Consider the following 15896-nt stretch of genomic DNA (forward strand, 5'->3'; position numbering starts at 1 on the left):
GAATCTTTTTGCCACTGTGTAAATTGGGTTTTGGTCAAGAGTTTCAGAGTGAGTTTATTTCGTTGGTAGAGCCTTGTACTGGTCATTATGGAGGATGGAATGGAGGATATCCTGAAGAGCTGGTTTGGTTATGGCAACTTTCTTCAATGTGTGCATGTCATTATTTAACTTCTCCATCATAAATCATCAATTTTGCTGGATACAGGATCTTGGGCTGAAAGTTGTTTTGTTTTAGGAGATTGAAGGTCGATGACCATCTTCTCTGGCTTGAAAATTTTTAGCAGAGAGATCTGCAGTCATTCTAATATTCTTCCCCTTGTAAGTTATGATTTTCTTATGTCTGGCTGCTTGCAGGATTTTCTCCTTCATAGTAACTTTGGCAAAGTTAATTACAATATGTCTAGAAGATGCTTTATTTGGGTTGAGTCATGCTGGGGTTCTCAAACTGCTTGCTATCTGAATTTCAGTATGTCTTGCCATGCTTTGGAAGTTCTTCTCAATTACCTCTTACAGTAGAGTATCTGTGCCTTTTGGACCATCCTCTTCTTCAGGTATTCCTATGTGGTGAATGTTTCCTCTTTTGGAGTGGTCCCACAATTCTCTCAGGGAATGATCCATTTTTGCTCTCCACTTATATTCCTCTTTGAACATTTGGGAGCATTCAAAAGCTTTGTCTTCAATGTCAGAGATCTTTTCTTCTGCCTGCTCCATTCTGTTACTGAGGGATTCTACTGTATTTCTCAAAATTTTGAGGTCTGTAAGTTCTTTCCTCAATGTGTGAAAATCTTTGGTTACTTTGTCTTTGAGTTCATTTAATTCTTGAGACAACTTTAATTTAATTTCTAGTTCTACCTTTACCTCCATTTTGATAATCTTATTTGTAATCCAAATTCTGAGTTTGATTTCTGATATCTCAGCTACCACCCTTTAGCTTTATTGGTTTCTTTCTGACCTTTATGTCTCCCTCTGAACAGGAGCTTCTGTTGAAAGCCAGCTTCAGTTGGCTATCATCCCTCACTCCCCTTTGCTCTTGTTGAATGTAAAAATTTGAGTTAGGTAAAATAGCCAACTTAAGTTTTAGCAGAACACAAGGCACATTAAAACAAAACAAACAAAAAATAAAACAGACACACAAACACACACACAAGCAATCAAAAACAAAAACAGATAAAAACTTGAATAGCCTGATGTAAGAAATCTCAGCAAGCATAAGAGGAAGGGGAGGGCTCGGTGCCTGTAGCACAGCAGCCAGGGCACCAGCCACATACCCCAAAGCTGGTAGGCTCCATCCACCCTGGGACCCACCAAAAAACAATGATAACCATAACCCAGAAAAAAGCTGGGTACAGTGGCAGGTGTCTGCAGCCCCAGCCACCTGGCAGGCTGAGACAAGAGAACCTCTCAGCCCAAGAGAGTTAGAGGTTGCTGTGAGCTGCAATGCCATAGCACACCACCAAGGGCAACATAGTGAGACTCTATCTAAAAAAAAAAAAATTAAATTTAACTCCTACAAGAAAGAAAACAGAAAAAAAGCAAAAGGAATGATCAAAGAGAGAAAAAAGGCAACAAAATTTCATATATATATATATGAAATACATATATATGCGATAGGGATCAACTTTAGTAAGAATATATTTATGTTGCGATACAGTTTCTGGACACCAGGTGGCACCATGAGTGGTTCCCAGGCTTATACCTGTCTCCTGGCTTAAATTGTTCTTGCTGTTGCCTGAATACCCTCTTGGTGCCTAGACCCTGCCCAATTGCTTATTCCACCAATCTTAAAAAATCTGCACAGGCAGGTTTCTCAAATTCTCCCTGCAACAGTTCTCGTGAAGTGTGGGATATCCTGGGCCAGTTACAAGTGTAGGACGACTGTCTTCAAGTGAGACTCAAATCACTGCCCCTGGCCTCTATGGAAAGGTGCCGGCAGCAACTATCATCTCCCAAATTCTAAAACAATGAATGGCCTCTTCCTATTTGGGATCTTTCCTGTCTGACTATCTCTCCAATCACCTAACCCCAGTGGTGCTGCAACAGATGGCACCCCACTCTGGCCGCCTAATTCTGTTCGGAAGTCCACACTTCACCAATCTTTCCACACAATATCTAGTTTCCCCACAAACTGGGAACTGCAATCCGTCCTGGTGGGGCTCGTTGCCACTGCAGCCACCTGCAGCTGCTGTAGCGTGGGGCAGAACCTTTCCTGGCAGTCTCTGCAGCTCCGGATTATACTCCAAGTCTAGCATTCTGCCACCTTACTGCATACCCCAAACTGCCATTCCACGCTGGGAATGATTTAGCCCACTCACTCTCACCTGTTGTTCCAGGAGAGCTGAGCTAAATGTTCTTCCTGTCCACCATCATGCTCTGCCTCATTGTCTTCAATATCTTAAGTTCTTTCTTCTCCATTTTCTGCTCTATTACTGAAGCTGTCTAGCATGTTTTGAAGCTTCTTGAATGTCTCTTTCAATTCCTTAAGTTCTGCTATATCTTTCTTCATTATGTCCAGATCCTGGTGACTGTCTTTAATTTAACTAGTTTCTTGACACAATTTTTGAACTATCTTTTGGATTTTTTTCCCTCTATCTTCTCCTCAATTCCTTTAATCTTATTTGTCATCCATATTCTGAGTTCTATTTCTGACATTTCAACAATTTCTCTCTGAATGGTATTTTCAGCTGTATCTCCTTTGTAATCTCTTGGGGGAGTTGATCTGCTCTAATTTTTCATGTTGCCAGGATTCTTCAGCTGGTTCTTCCCATGACTTTTTTTTCTTTAAGTCAGCCTGCTTAGATAGTGCAGTCTGATTCTGTCCTGATGTCAGCCTATTCTCTGTCCTGTTTAAAGTTCCTGCCATGTTTTGCAGAGTCCCTGTTGTAAAAGATTAAAATGTTTCAGCCTCCCTGCTAGTGATAGTAGGAAGAAGGAATCTGCATAGTGTCTCAGAGATCTTGCCAAACATACTGGGCTGTACAGGGGACAGTCCATCAGACAACCAGAGATAGGGGAGCATGGGCTGTGGGATCAGGACTGCAGAGAGAAAAATTGTTGACTTTCAGCAAGCACAGTGGGACACAGAAGTGGAAATTCCTAGATGTAGGAGAGTTAGGACTTTGTAGCTCTTTCTCATGAAGTGAGATAACAGGTCCTTTGTTCCCTGCTTGTGGCTGGTCTTCACCTGTTAGGGGTTCTCCCTTCCCCTTTGGCAATAGGCACCTTCAGTCTAGTCACTCCATACCTGATCTCTTTTATCTTTCTTCCTCTTTCTTTCCCTTACAGTTTGTCTCAGTGATGATGTGTACCTTGATTTCTTCTCCTTATGTTCAATTCCCCAATTTCAAGTTCTCTGAATTCACTCAGTCCATCTTTTCTCCTTCTGGGCAGGAGCTTCTTGTCAAAGCTGCCTCTGGACAGTCATCTTACCTCCTTAATGTTATTATTGATAGATAAAGTCCTAATACTGCCATGTTGTTTGATTTCTGGTTGTTTTATGGTTCTCTCTAATAAAAATTTCATTTTTTGTTAAAAGTGATTTTTCTCTTGTAGCATGCTTTAATTTCTTTCTGTTTCTTTTTCTTTTTGTATATCTGTTCCAGTTTAATTTGGGTTATCATAAGACTTGCAAAAATATTATAACTAATTATTTTAAAAGTGTAACAACTCCACTTACAAACAAACAAGCCAGGAGAAATCTAACAGAAATTTTACACTTTAATTTTGTTGTTTCTGTGTGTATCTTCTTCTCCTGTTTCTTAAAAATTTTGTAGTTATTTTAGAGTTTGTGTCTTGGTCTTTCTACTCCAGATATAAGGGTTTTATACACTGTCATTACAGTAGCCATCTTCTGTATTCATGTACTTACTGTTACCAGTGAGTTTTATACCTACACATGATTTCTTATTGTTCAATAAAATTATTTCTTTGAGAATGAAGAACTCCTGTGAGCATTTACTATAGGGTAGGTCTGGTGTTGATAAAATTCTTTATTTTCCCCTTCATGTTTGAAGGATGTTTATTCAGAATAAAATACACATAGCATAGGGTTAGGGTTATATTTTTTCAGCACTCTGAGTGTGTCTTGCCACTCTCTCTTGATCTGTAAGTTTTCCACTGAGAAGTCTGCTGCAAGACATATTGGTGCTCCTGTATGAGTGTTATTCTTTATTCTTATCTTTTTTCTCTTAGAAGCTTGTGTTTATTCAGACTTTGGGGAGCTTGATTATTAAATTCCTTTAAGTATTCTTGTTTGGGTTAAATCTGCTTGGTGTTCTGAGACTATCTTGTACCTGAATACTGATATCTTTTTCTAGGCTTTTAAAATACTCTGTTATTATTTCTTTGAATAAACTTTGTACCTCAATATATTTTTCTCTATTTCATCATTCAGGTTGATGATGCCTAGATTTGCCCTTCTGAGACTACTTTCTATATGCTTCATTGTTTTCTATTTTATTTATTTTTTTTATTGTTTCAGGTTAATTAAAGGTACAAAGAATTAGGTTACACTGTTTGCATTTGTCAAGTAAAGTCTCTCTTATAATTGTGTACCATCCCTACGTAGGTATGCTATACACTGTAATGTTGTAACCCTTAAGTGGGAGCACCCCCATTCCCTTCCCTCCTGCCCTCTCACAGCTCCCTGGTTCCCCCCTCATTTTGAATTGATTTGAGTTTTCCTATTATGCTGCTTTATTTTATAATTTTTTTCTCTTCTGAATGTGTATTTTAAAATAGTCTGTAAAATTTGATGTTCCTGCAGAGATAATTTCTGGAGTTTCTATTTTAGCATCTTACTCTTCCCTCACCTTTTTAATTTCTCATGTTATCTTAAAAATTGGGAAGGAGCACATATATATCTATCTCAGATTGGCATAATTCACAGATTAATATTTTTGTTTCTTCCCCTCTTGGGGGCCCTTTCCTAGTCTAGGATGAAACCCATTATTACCATCCATATAACCTAAAGTTATCAGCTTATACAGACTTCTAATGTAATCACTATCCAGGTGTAGGAAAATATTTAGAAATAAACATATCCTACATCAAGGACACAAAGTAAATTGAGTGTGAGTTTAAAATGACTTGCTTTTCTTCCAGAGGCTTAAGAGATCTGGATCCCCCTGGGTTACTCACAGAGTTAGGCCTTTTTGGAGTTGTAAAAATTTCTTAGGCCTTTCTCTGAAGCAGTACACCCCGTGAAGCCTGAGATCCAAGGGCATGCCACCCTTCCTCAAAGATACGGGCCAGAGGATTGACATATGTTAACAACATATTGTCAGAGGTCTATAGGTACTCTGCCCTGAAGGAAGGACACAGTCATTACTTCATACTGAGTAAACTGAGTGAATGCTTAAAGATATTCTTCTATTAACTCTGTTCCCCTATGGCTACTTTCATCTTTGTGACCTGCTTGGAAATTAGTCACTGTTCAGAAGAAGATTTTTTATTACACAAGTGATTACATTGATATGATAAATATTTCCTTTCAAGTTAAATTACAGATATGTAAAAAAGAAGATAAGATGATAAAACTAATAGATAATAGATTAAGTGTGTACGTGACTGGAAGAGTATAAAACTAAAACTTGGAATAAAAACTTTTGCTATATCCATCCCACGGTGTATAGTCTGTTTCTTGACTTAATAATTACAGGAGCAAGTTTACAGCCACAGCAAAGCTGCTGTTCATTCATGTCTCCAGTCACGCAACATCCAGGTACCTATTCTGAAGAAAGGAAAAAGAAACTTTCCTGAAATACATTAAATTATTTATTTCTTAAAACAATTAAATGCCTGCCATATTCCTTGGCCAGTGCTAACCAACATTAAGGCAAGTCAGAGAGGGTGGGGATTGCATTATTAAATGTGTCTGAGCAGAGGGATGAAGGCTTAGGAAACCTGGGAGTGTTTGGGATTTAGTAGTTCTTAGCAGGCATGTCATGGGATGGGGCCCACAGAGATACATGAGGCAGAGGAGTAACATGACCACATCTGTGATTATAGTCATTATTGCCCAGGTAAGTTTGGGAGAACTGGGTGTGGATAAGCCATTTAGAACAATATAACCATGTAGATAGAGATGATGACAGTCCTGAAGGATGCAGGGAGGGAGAAGGGTTTTGGATATCGGCCTGACAGAACATTGTGAGTGAATAGGTGTAAAGGAGTGAAGGATGGGAAAGAATTTGAAATGACTCCCAATGTCATTGGGAGTGTCTTGGTCAATGGTCTGGGTGGATGGTAGGGCCTTCATAGAAGAGGGAGGGTACAATAGGATAAGCAAGTGCAGTGTTAGTGAGCTCTATTTGGAAATCCTCCAGTTCACTTGCTCTTTGTTTATTGTTCATAGATGTTCCACTTTCATAGGGAAATATCTGGAGATTCAACAATATCTAAGTAGACATTGAATCTGCTCCTGCTGTGGTCCAGAATCTCTGTGCTTCAAGGCCTAGAGAGAGACATGCAACGTGGTGAGTAAAATAAGCACTTGTTTCTTAAAATCAGTCTTTATAAAGGATAGTATGTATTAAGGACGTAGAACTGCAGAAAGAGGAGAATGCACATCATACTCTCATATTACAATATTGTAGAGAATGAGAGAAAACAATATACTCAATATAAGCAAAGTTTGGCTGAAGCAGGGATTCCTGTGTCTGCCAGTTGGAGATGAGATGGTAAAAGTCAGTGTAGTACATATCACCATGGCTCTAAATTGCAATTTGAACATTTCATAAAGGTAAGGGTTGATTAGTAGTATGCTTTTGAATTTTAATCTATAAATGCATCAAGTAATGAATAAAATGATAATTGTTTCCTCCCCCCCCACATTGTCCTTGCGTTGCCTTATCCTGCGTGCTTTCTTTATATATCATACTCATTCTTTGTTCCATCACCAAGTAAACTGCTGCCTGAAACCCAGTCTTCTGCTAGAAGAGCCTCACCACACACACACCCTGCTCAGTAGAACAACAAAAAAGTGTTTACCTTGTTTTACTCATAGTCTTCCTTTATTTTCCTAAGCTATATTTGAGGGTGACACTCTTTGGCCTAGAAGCCACCACTTTCTTCCTTTCCTCTTCTTCTCACTAAAGGTACATGAACTTACACGGTAAGTCAGGTTCACCTATTAGACATGATGTATGTATGTGTTGGGATACTATAACACTGGCACCTGTGTATGTGGCAGAGATGAATGCTCCTTAAAGTAAAAGGAGCAATAGAAAAACACACAGCCTGTAGATCCACTTAAAAACAGTTTGCAAACAGAGCAGACTAGCTTTTTGGCATGCATATTTGTCAGTTTTTATAACTCAAGAGGAACAAGAATCTGTAGAGTGGGGTTTGAAGGAGATATCATCAAATAAATAAACTCAAGAACTTCAATAGTATTGGGACTTGTTGTGTTTCATGAACAATGTGGTGGCACAGAGGTATTTATTTTTGGATTTCTTAACATTTCTAAATTTAAGATATTATGAAGTGATGTAATTGTCTTTGCCACAGAAATATCTCAACTAAATTCTTTAAGGATCATTTTAATTTCCATAGGTTCACAAGAGTAGTATATGTAAAAACATTAAGACTAAAAGATACTTTCTAATTGTAAAGTAAAATACAAAGTTTCAAATCATTGTGCCAATTGAACTGACAGAATTTTTTCTTTCTTAGTGGTTAAAAAAATGATTAATCCTACAAATGAGAACATCTTAGGTTTGAGGAAATAGTAAAGTTTTTATCCATACATATACATTGTATATAATGTTTAACAATTTGCCTTATTTTACATTATAGAATTTATAGAATCTACTGCCTATCTCCATCTTGCACAGAGGCAATAATGCCAGAAATTCTTGCCATGTAAAATTACACAGTTTGGAAATATAGAGAATTGTGTCTGAGACTACATATTGACTATCCAATATCCACTCTTTCTTTGTATATATGATATAGTCATTGTTGAAAGTGCTGAGTTGATCAGTTTTGACACCATGGCTAGAGACAAGTCAGTTCCCCTTCTGGGGCCTCTGATTAAGACCACACCATAACCATTTCCTTATCTCACTGTATACTCCTGACAACTGTACTAGCCCTAATTACCACAGGGCCAGGTATCAAACAATGAGGAACTTACCTGTGACCTGGACCTGAGGAAATTATTCATATTAATCCACAGGGATCAACAGAAAAGTAGCTACACCCACCTCACTTGCCCTACATAGCTCACCTCCTATAGCCCCAGCTTGTAAGTATGGCAGCTACCAACAGGCAAAGGGACTGAGACTGCCTACAGCTGGCAGGAGGCTCCTTGTGATGTTCCAGGGAGAGGTTGCTTTAACTGTCCATATATAAATCCCAGTCCCTAGGAGGTGGGCTTGGAGTCCTTAGAATTTGAGGGCTGCTCATGAAACAGGTCACTCTCTCTGCCCTCCCAATTTTCCTGAGACAACTTAGAAAGTGCTCACTATGAGTCATTAGACAAAGAATCTAAAAAGCATGGCTTTAGGCAACTACAAGTAGAAAGAAAGAAAGAAAGAAAGAAAGAAAGAAAGAAAGAAAGAAAGAAAGAAAGAAAGAAAGAAAGAGAGAGAGAGAGAGAGAGAGAGAGAGAGAGAGAAAGAAAGAAAAGAAAGAAAGAAACGAAGAGAGAGAGAGAGAGAAAGAAAGAAAGAAAGAGAGAGAAAGAAAGAAAAGAAAGAAAGAAACAAAGAGAGAGAGAGAAAAAGAAAGAAAGAAAGAAAGAAAGAAAGAAAGAAAGAAAGAAAGAAAGAAAGAAAGAAAGAAAGAAAGAAAGAGAAAAAAAATGCAGAGTGAATAAAATGTGTGTGTGTGTATGCCGACCTGAATTACAGGTCCATAGATTGACCCAACTGAAAATCAGAAATTATTTTAACAAATTTATAAAACAAAAGATAAAAAGGACAGTGATTGGATTTTGTGCCTCTACTTTCAGGTCTTAATTGACTTCAGCATTAGGTAAAACACACTAATTGATACAGCATCATAAGCATAATACAGGTTACAAAATGTAGTTATATTGGGGGAATCCTGCTAAATTTAAGCATGTATAATATTAGCAATATAGTTAAATATAAAATATAGGATAAAATCGTCATCACTTTAACTAAAGCCTTGACTATAATTTCTATAATCATACTACCCATTGACAGAAAATCTCCCATAATAGGCCTAGATTTTCTAACTCAGTAAGGAAATTAAATTATATCTTTGTTATTTACAAATTACCTTGAAAAATGAGATCCCATGATAGGGTACTGAGCCTTACAGTTATATTTTCAACATTTTGAGAGGCTGAGATGAGAGGAACACTTAGGGCCAGGAGTTTAAGACAAGACTGAGTAATATAGCAAGACCTAATATCTATAAAAGAAAAAAAGAAAGGAGGATCCTGTGCACCTAAACCAGAAAAGAAAAAAAAAGGTTACTATTGGCAAAGTCAGTTAAAACAGAGATGTCAAGGATTAAAATTTATTTTATAAGAAACCTAATTAATGAATTGGGGCCTATTCCACTTAATATTCTCTATTTGACACCTCATTTTGCTTGTTTTTTTTTTTCTTTTTTTTCAAAGTCTTAAAAAATAGACAACTAATATTTATAAATAAAAATAGAAGATAATTTCAAGAAACAGATCTTGCCAAATCTTAGAGATAATAGAAAAAAAAGAAACCCTTCAAATTCATTCTACTTCTTCTGGATATACCTGATATTAAAAATGGAAAAATGGGCACCTATAGGCCCAGGTACTTGGGAGGCTAAGGCAAGAGAATCGGCTAAGCCCAGAAGTCAAGGGCAATAAAGTGAGACTCTGTCTCAAAAAAAAAAAAAAAAAGGAAAAAAAAATATATATATATTTTGTAGAGACAGAGTCTCACTTTACTGCCCTCGGTAGAGTGCCGGGGCGTCACACGGCTCACAGCAACCTCCAGCTCTTGGGCTTATGTGATTCTCTTGCCTCAGCCTCCTGAGCAGCTGGGACTACAGGCTCCCGCCACAATGCCCTGCTATTTTTTTTTTTTGTTGTTGTTGTTGCAGTTTGGCCGGGGCTGGGTTTGAACCCACCACCCTCAGCATATGGGGCCAGCGCCCTACTCACTGAGCCATATTATTATAAAGGGAAACTACAGACATATTTCACTTATATATTAGAATTCAATATCCTAAACAACATATTAACAAGTTGAACTAAAAAGTTTATTGTTCAAATAATGTACTTTGTTCAAAATTATATCCAACTTATGTAAGAATTGTACTATTTTCTTTTTTTCTTTCCCCTACCCCCCCAGTCTCTCTCCTTGCTCTCCTCATGCCCCCCTCACTGTGTCATTAATTGTCATTAATTGTCCTCATATCAAAATTGAATACATAGTCATGCTTCTCCATCCTGAGCCAAGGTGCCACCCAGATTTATCTATATTTTGTATGTCAGTATTTAAAATAAAAACAAACACTCTAAAATTAAATGCAATACTCAAGCAACACAGATTGCAAGTGAGTGACAGAAGTCAAGGGCTCAAGCAGTAACCTAATGAAAAGTGAGAGAGATTGAGATGAGAAGAGGATGACCTCAATTTGAGTCTAGACCATGGTACCGAGTGGTGGTGGTGCCTTTGACATATCAATTAAATTCTTAGTTTTAGACTCCATATCTATGAAAGATAAGAAGAGCAACAGTATCTCATAAATATATATAAATGAGGATAAATACACAAATATATGGAATATACTTTCTAAAGTGAAAAAGACTAAGACTACATACAAATATATTTCATAGATAAGATTTTAATAATGATGATAGTTGAGATTATTATTAATATTGGCTATGATTTTGAGTTTAACAATAGAAGGAGATTAAAAAGCCTTTAGAAGAAAACCATAAAATTTCACCAGAGATGTCTATTTCCTCCATTAGCTCTCTTAATTGCATTTTTATTCAAATCCCAGAAGTGATTTATCAACACATTCCCCTGATGTGCATAGTATAACCTGGAATGATGTCACTTTCCTGCTTTTCCTTGTGCTTTTAACCTGGCACACTCCATTAGCCCTTCTAAGGTGAGGTTCAAGACCTCATCTGACGGGGACACCAGACACCAGATAGTACCGCAGGAGCAAACAGGTAATCTCTGTTCTTGGCTTGTTCTGCTTCTGAAACATTCTATTCATTTTTGACAGCATTTCCTCATTTTCCTCTACCATCTCTTTTTATGGAGAAAATTAATGTGCTTTTTTTCTTATAACTTTCATTTATTTACTGCAACATATTAGGAAATACATTTATTTCCAATTATTTATGGGCGAGATAATATCTCTTTCATATGTTCAGATTTTAAACTATGATGCATTTGTTTTCCTAAGACTGAAATTTTATAAATGAAAAATGACCAATTGTCCTTGGAGTGGGATGATTACTGAGGGTCGCAAACCACTAGAAACAAATGTTTCAGTTATGCTTATGTTTTCCTTATGAAACTGACAGTGGGTAGCCTAAGCCCCAGTTGTGGGCTGCAGAGAGAGAGACAACGGTGTTCCTAAGGGAACTGAGGCAGAGATACATGCTTGGGGTCCTTTATTACACTGATTTTGAGTCCTCTTTTGTGTTAGTTATGTGGCATTAGGCAGATACACAGATAGCCTGAATTTTTTAACCTGTTGAAAAAGGAATATAAAATGAGGACATATCTCATAGGCTCTTGGGAAAGAGGTAATATGGTGAAGCATTAGAATAATTCCTGGGATGCTCTTAGCTTTAGATAAAGGTCTGCTATTACTCTACCTCTACTTTTAATAATTCCCCAAGTTAAACATTCACTAAGCTGCTTGCATGAAATTCAAGCATTTGGATAGAGAATAGAAAGAATGAACAGAGAGGCCAGTCACCATGCATGGTACAGTGTTACCTTATCTGTCTGGTGACCTGGGTAATCAGTTCTGAGTGGCTTAATGACCATGACCCCCATTTACCAAAGTGCAGCAGAGATCTGCCCAGAATCAGCATTCACCCCCTGGTCCCTCACACCCACATTCTCTCAATTTATTGAGCACTCTGCTTCCAGGTATTCACATGTGCTGGCCACCATTTGGGTCCTTGCTTTAATTTGGCTACAAATATGGACTAGGTCACCAGGTGTGTTTTGAAATTTGTTAGCCTGTTTTTAAATTTTGCATAGAGCTCAGCCATGATTTGCCAGTGGGGTTAGGATGTGTGTGTGTATACTAGTATATACAGTATATATAGTGTGTGTATACACTATATATATTAACAGTTCCAAGGTTCTGGGGTGCGGATGCAATAGATAACACTGCCTCAATATAAGTATCCAATAAATATAAGACACACACACATGCACACATGTGCACACACACATTATATATACCATTTGCCAGTGGGGTTAGGATGTGTGTAGTATACTACACACACTATTATTATACACACAAACATGTATACACAAAATAGTGTTCCAACCCCAGAACCTTGGAACTGCTAATGAGTTAAACATTGTAGCTAGTTTTTGGAATTATTACAGGAGTACAACATGTATTTGAAACTTCTAAATTCTTTCTGAAATATCTAGTCTTCCCAGAAAGAGGACCCGTTGTTTCCTAGTTGTTGGAAAGGTCTATCAACATTTAACATCTAACATGTCAGAAATGGAAAAGTTGAAAAGGTTTATCCTCTTTAAGGAAAAGTGTGCAAGAAGCTCTTAGGGATTGTCCTCAGGAAGGTCAGATGTGCATTTTGTGTCTATTGCTTTCTTATTTATTTTGCAGCTGTTTAGAAATTCCACTTTACATCACATTTATATAATATTTCATTCTTGAACGGGGTGGCTGTGACATCCTGAAGGGCAACTAAGTTTACTTTGTTTTTGATTTGTCTTTAGTGGCTGACACAGAGGTGACTTTGGGTGACAAGAAGGAGGAAGAAGTAGGAACTGAAGCCAGAGACATTTCAGTGCTGCTCAGTTTTTACTCATGTGTCTCACTTTCCATGAATAATTGATCAAGGCAGGCAACAAAGCAGATTATGGCTGCAAAAACAACTAATGCCTTGTCTGGTAAGCAGTAATGACCTTGGTTCTTCCTCCCTGAGATGTAGTATGAATGGTGGGAGCTTTAGATGAACTTGGAGGCCACTATACTAGACAGAAGAAGGTGGGATTCTCCATAAAGCCCTGTGTTACCAGGGTTAAAATGAGAAAGGCACTGTATATTTATTTGTACTTATGTGTGTGTGTATGAGAAAGGCACTGTATATTTATTTGTACTTATATGTGTGTATATATGTATATATATACTCACACACATATAAATAAATATATATTTAAAGCTTATACACATTTATATAAATAATTTATCCAATTAAAATTATTTTTAAAGTAGATTGTATGCTCTGCTTATTTGTTATTTTGCAGATCTTTTCTCATTTCATTTTGGAAATCAAATTCTTAAATAGTTACTGCAACTGGAGAGCTGAAGTAATACATATATTAGAAGACAAAATGGTAGCAGCTATCTCTTAGGTTCTACAGATATTGTTTATTTATATCTAAATGGAATTATTCTAAACACTTCCATTACTGTACATCATTTATATTTCTCAATGCACCTGAGATCAAACACTTTTATATGTTCCTTTTATATATAGTAGACAGAGAAATAGCAGACAGAAGAGACGCTGGACCTATGGGCCACAGTCCAGCTGCAGCACAGGCTCCTTACCCTAGGCCCCTCGGGTCCCTAAGGGGTCTTGCCTGAGGACCCTTCCTTGCATGTGAGAATGTGAGGTTTGCTCCACATAACCACAGAGTCTCACAGCATAGCTTAATTGTATGAGCAGTGGGGGTTCAAATGTTTAGTATAGATATTTTTCCCAAATTTTGCTTTAGTTACTATCTGAACCTTTCTTATGTGGGGTACACTTCTAAATGTTTTTAAGTTTCCAGTTGTAACTTAAACCAGAGAGGTTAAGTTCATACTTCTATGATAGAAACTTTATAAAATAATAAGTTTGATTTGTCTTTCCTCAATGGTTCAATCTTTGTGTTAGCATAAGATAGCGATTCTGCAAATTTCCAGTATTTGTTGACAAATGACACTATCTTATTCTTTTTCTTTCTTGCTTCTTTCCTTGTTCATGGGGAATAATTGCAATCCCCAATCCCCATTATGAATGGGGTTCAATGGGTTACCTGTGCCTGCTGGTGTATGGTAGGCATACACTGAGCCAGTCAGTGTAGCATGTGAGTAGCCCTGGACCTCTAAGGGCATCAGAGACCTGTTATTACTCAATCTTGGGTGGCTGGATGCCACTTGTCCCTCTAAAAAGTTGGGAGACAAACTACACCATTATCATGAAAGTTTATGACCTTAAACTGTGGCAACCCAGTTTGGAACTGGGTTGGAACAATTCTTTTGTTCCAGTTGTGAATTTTTAGTTTGTTTCATCAATTTGTTAAATTACAGATCATTTGTAATTCCCAAATCCCCCAGCCCACAGGATTTCCTGCAGTTAGCATTCTGGCTGGTACACACACGTGAACACTCATTGCATACTCAGCTCAGAGTGCTGTTTACATTAACTCCATGGACAATACTAATTGGATGGTCAACCACACTGGAGGATCAGATTTTATCCTAATGGGACTCTTCAGTCAATCCAAATATCGAGTGATGCTGTGTGTGATCATTTTTGTGGTTTTCCTGATGGCCTTGTCTGGAAATGCTATCCTGATCCTTCTAATAAGCTCTGACACCCGACTCCATGCTCCCATGTACTTTTTCATCAGACAGTTGTCTCTCATGGACATTGTGTACATCTCCATTACTGTGCCCAAGATGCTCATGGACCAGGTCATGGGTGTGAATAAGATCTCACCCCCTGAATGCGGGATACAGATGTTCCTCTACTTGACACTAGGAGGTTCAGAATTTTTCCTTCTAGCTGCCATGGCCTATGACCGCTATGTGGCCATCTGCCATCCTCTCCGTTACACTGTCCTCATGAACCATAGGGTGTGTCTCTTCCTGGCCTCTGGCTGCTGGTTCCTGGGCTCAGTAGATGGCTTTATGCTCACTCCCATCACTATGACCTTCCCCTTCTGCAGGTCCCGGGAGATCCAGCACTTCTTCTGTGAGGTCCCTGCTGTGCTGAAGCTCTCCTGCTCAGACACCTCACTCTATGAGATTCTCATGTACCTGTGCTGTGTGCTCATGCTCCTGATCCCTGTGACTGTCATCTCAAGCTCCTATTCATTCATTTTCCTCACCATCCACAGGATGAACTCGGCAGAGGGCCAGAAGAAGGCCTTTGCCACCTGCTCCTCCCACATGACTGTGGTCATCCTCTTCTTTGGGGCTGCCATCTATACCTACATGCTCCCTAGCTCCTATCACACTCCTGAGAAAGACATGATGGTGTCTGTCTTTTATACCATCCTTACTCCTGTGCTAAACCCTTTAATCTATAGCTTTAGGAATAAGAGTGTCACGGGGGCTTTGAAGAAAATGTTGAGGATGGGACCTATCTTTCAAGAAACTATAAAGTAGACAATTTAGTAGTGATGATTTTGTCTCCTTTTCTCTCTATGTCAGATGTTTAGGATTTTATGCCAATGTTATCTCTTAGACTCTCTTACCATGCTGCCTCATATCACATTTATTCCTTTGTTAGAAATGATTTCACTGTGCTTGAAAAGCTTTTCTATTTTACATTCTGTGTCCACTCAAAATTCTTATACTATTGTATTGATGTTACATTTTCAGAAGTTGATAACCACTCTTTAATTTTGTAGAATATGCATAATAAAATACTTAGAGAAAAAATTCCATAAGGTGCTCAACTGATAAGAGAGAAAAAGGGGGACAGAAAGGGT

The 15896-nt window shown here is 38.0% G+C and overlaps 1 protein-coding gene across 1 annotated transcript; it reads left to right on the forward strand.

Annotated features, from left to right (window-relative positions):
- The first annotated feature begins 9417 nt into the window (after nucleotides 1–9417).
- On the forward strand, nucleotides 9418–15600 carry LOC128572864 (olfactory receptor 2T29-like). Its single transcript, XM_053572989.1, has 2 exons — nucleotides 9418–9447; nucleotides 14605–15600. The coding sequence occupies exon 2, from the start codon at nucleotides 14608–14610 to the stop codon at nucleotides 15568–15570; it is 963 nt and encodes a 320-aa protein (XP_053428964.1). The 5' UTR covers nucleotides 9418–9447; nucleotides 14605–14607; the 3' UTR covers nucleotides 15571–15600.
- The last annotated feature ends 296 nt before the right edge of the window (nucleotides 15601–15896 follow it).

Source organism: Nycticebus coucang, chromosome 20, assembly GCF_027406575.1.
Source record: "Nycticebus coucang isolate mNycCou1 chromosome 20, mNycCou1.pri, whole genome shotgun sequence".
NCBI lineage: Eukaryota > Metazoa > Chordata > Mammalia > Primates > Lorisidae > Nycticebus > Nycticebus coucang.

Excerpts from the sequence above, each read along its gene's own strand:
- LOC128572864 (XM_053572989.1), top strand. The coding sequence starts at position 14,608 with ATGGACAATACTAATTGGATGGTCAACCACACTGGAGGATCAGATTTT.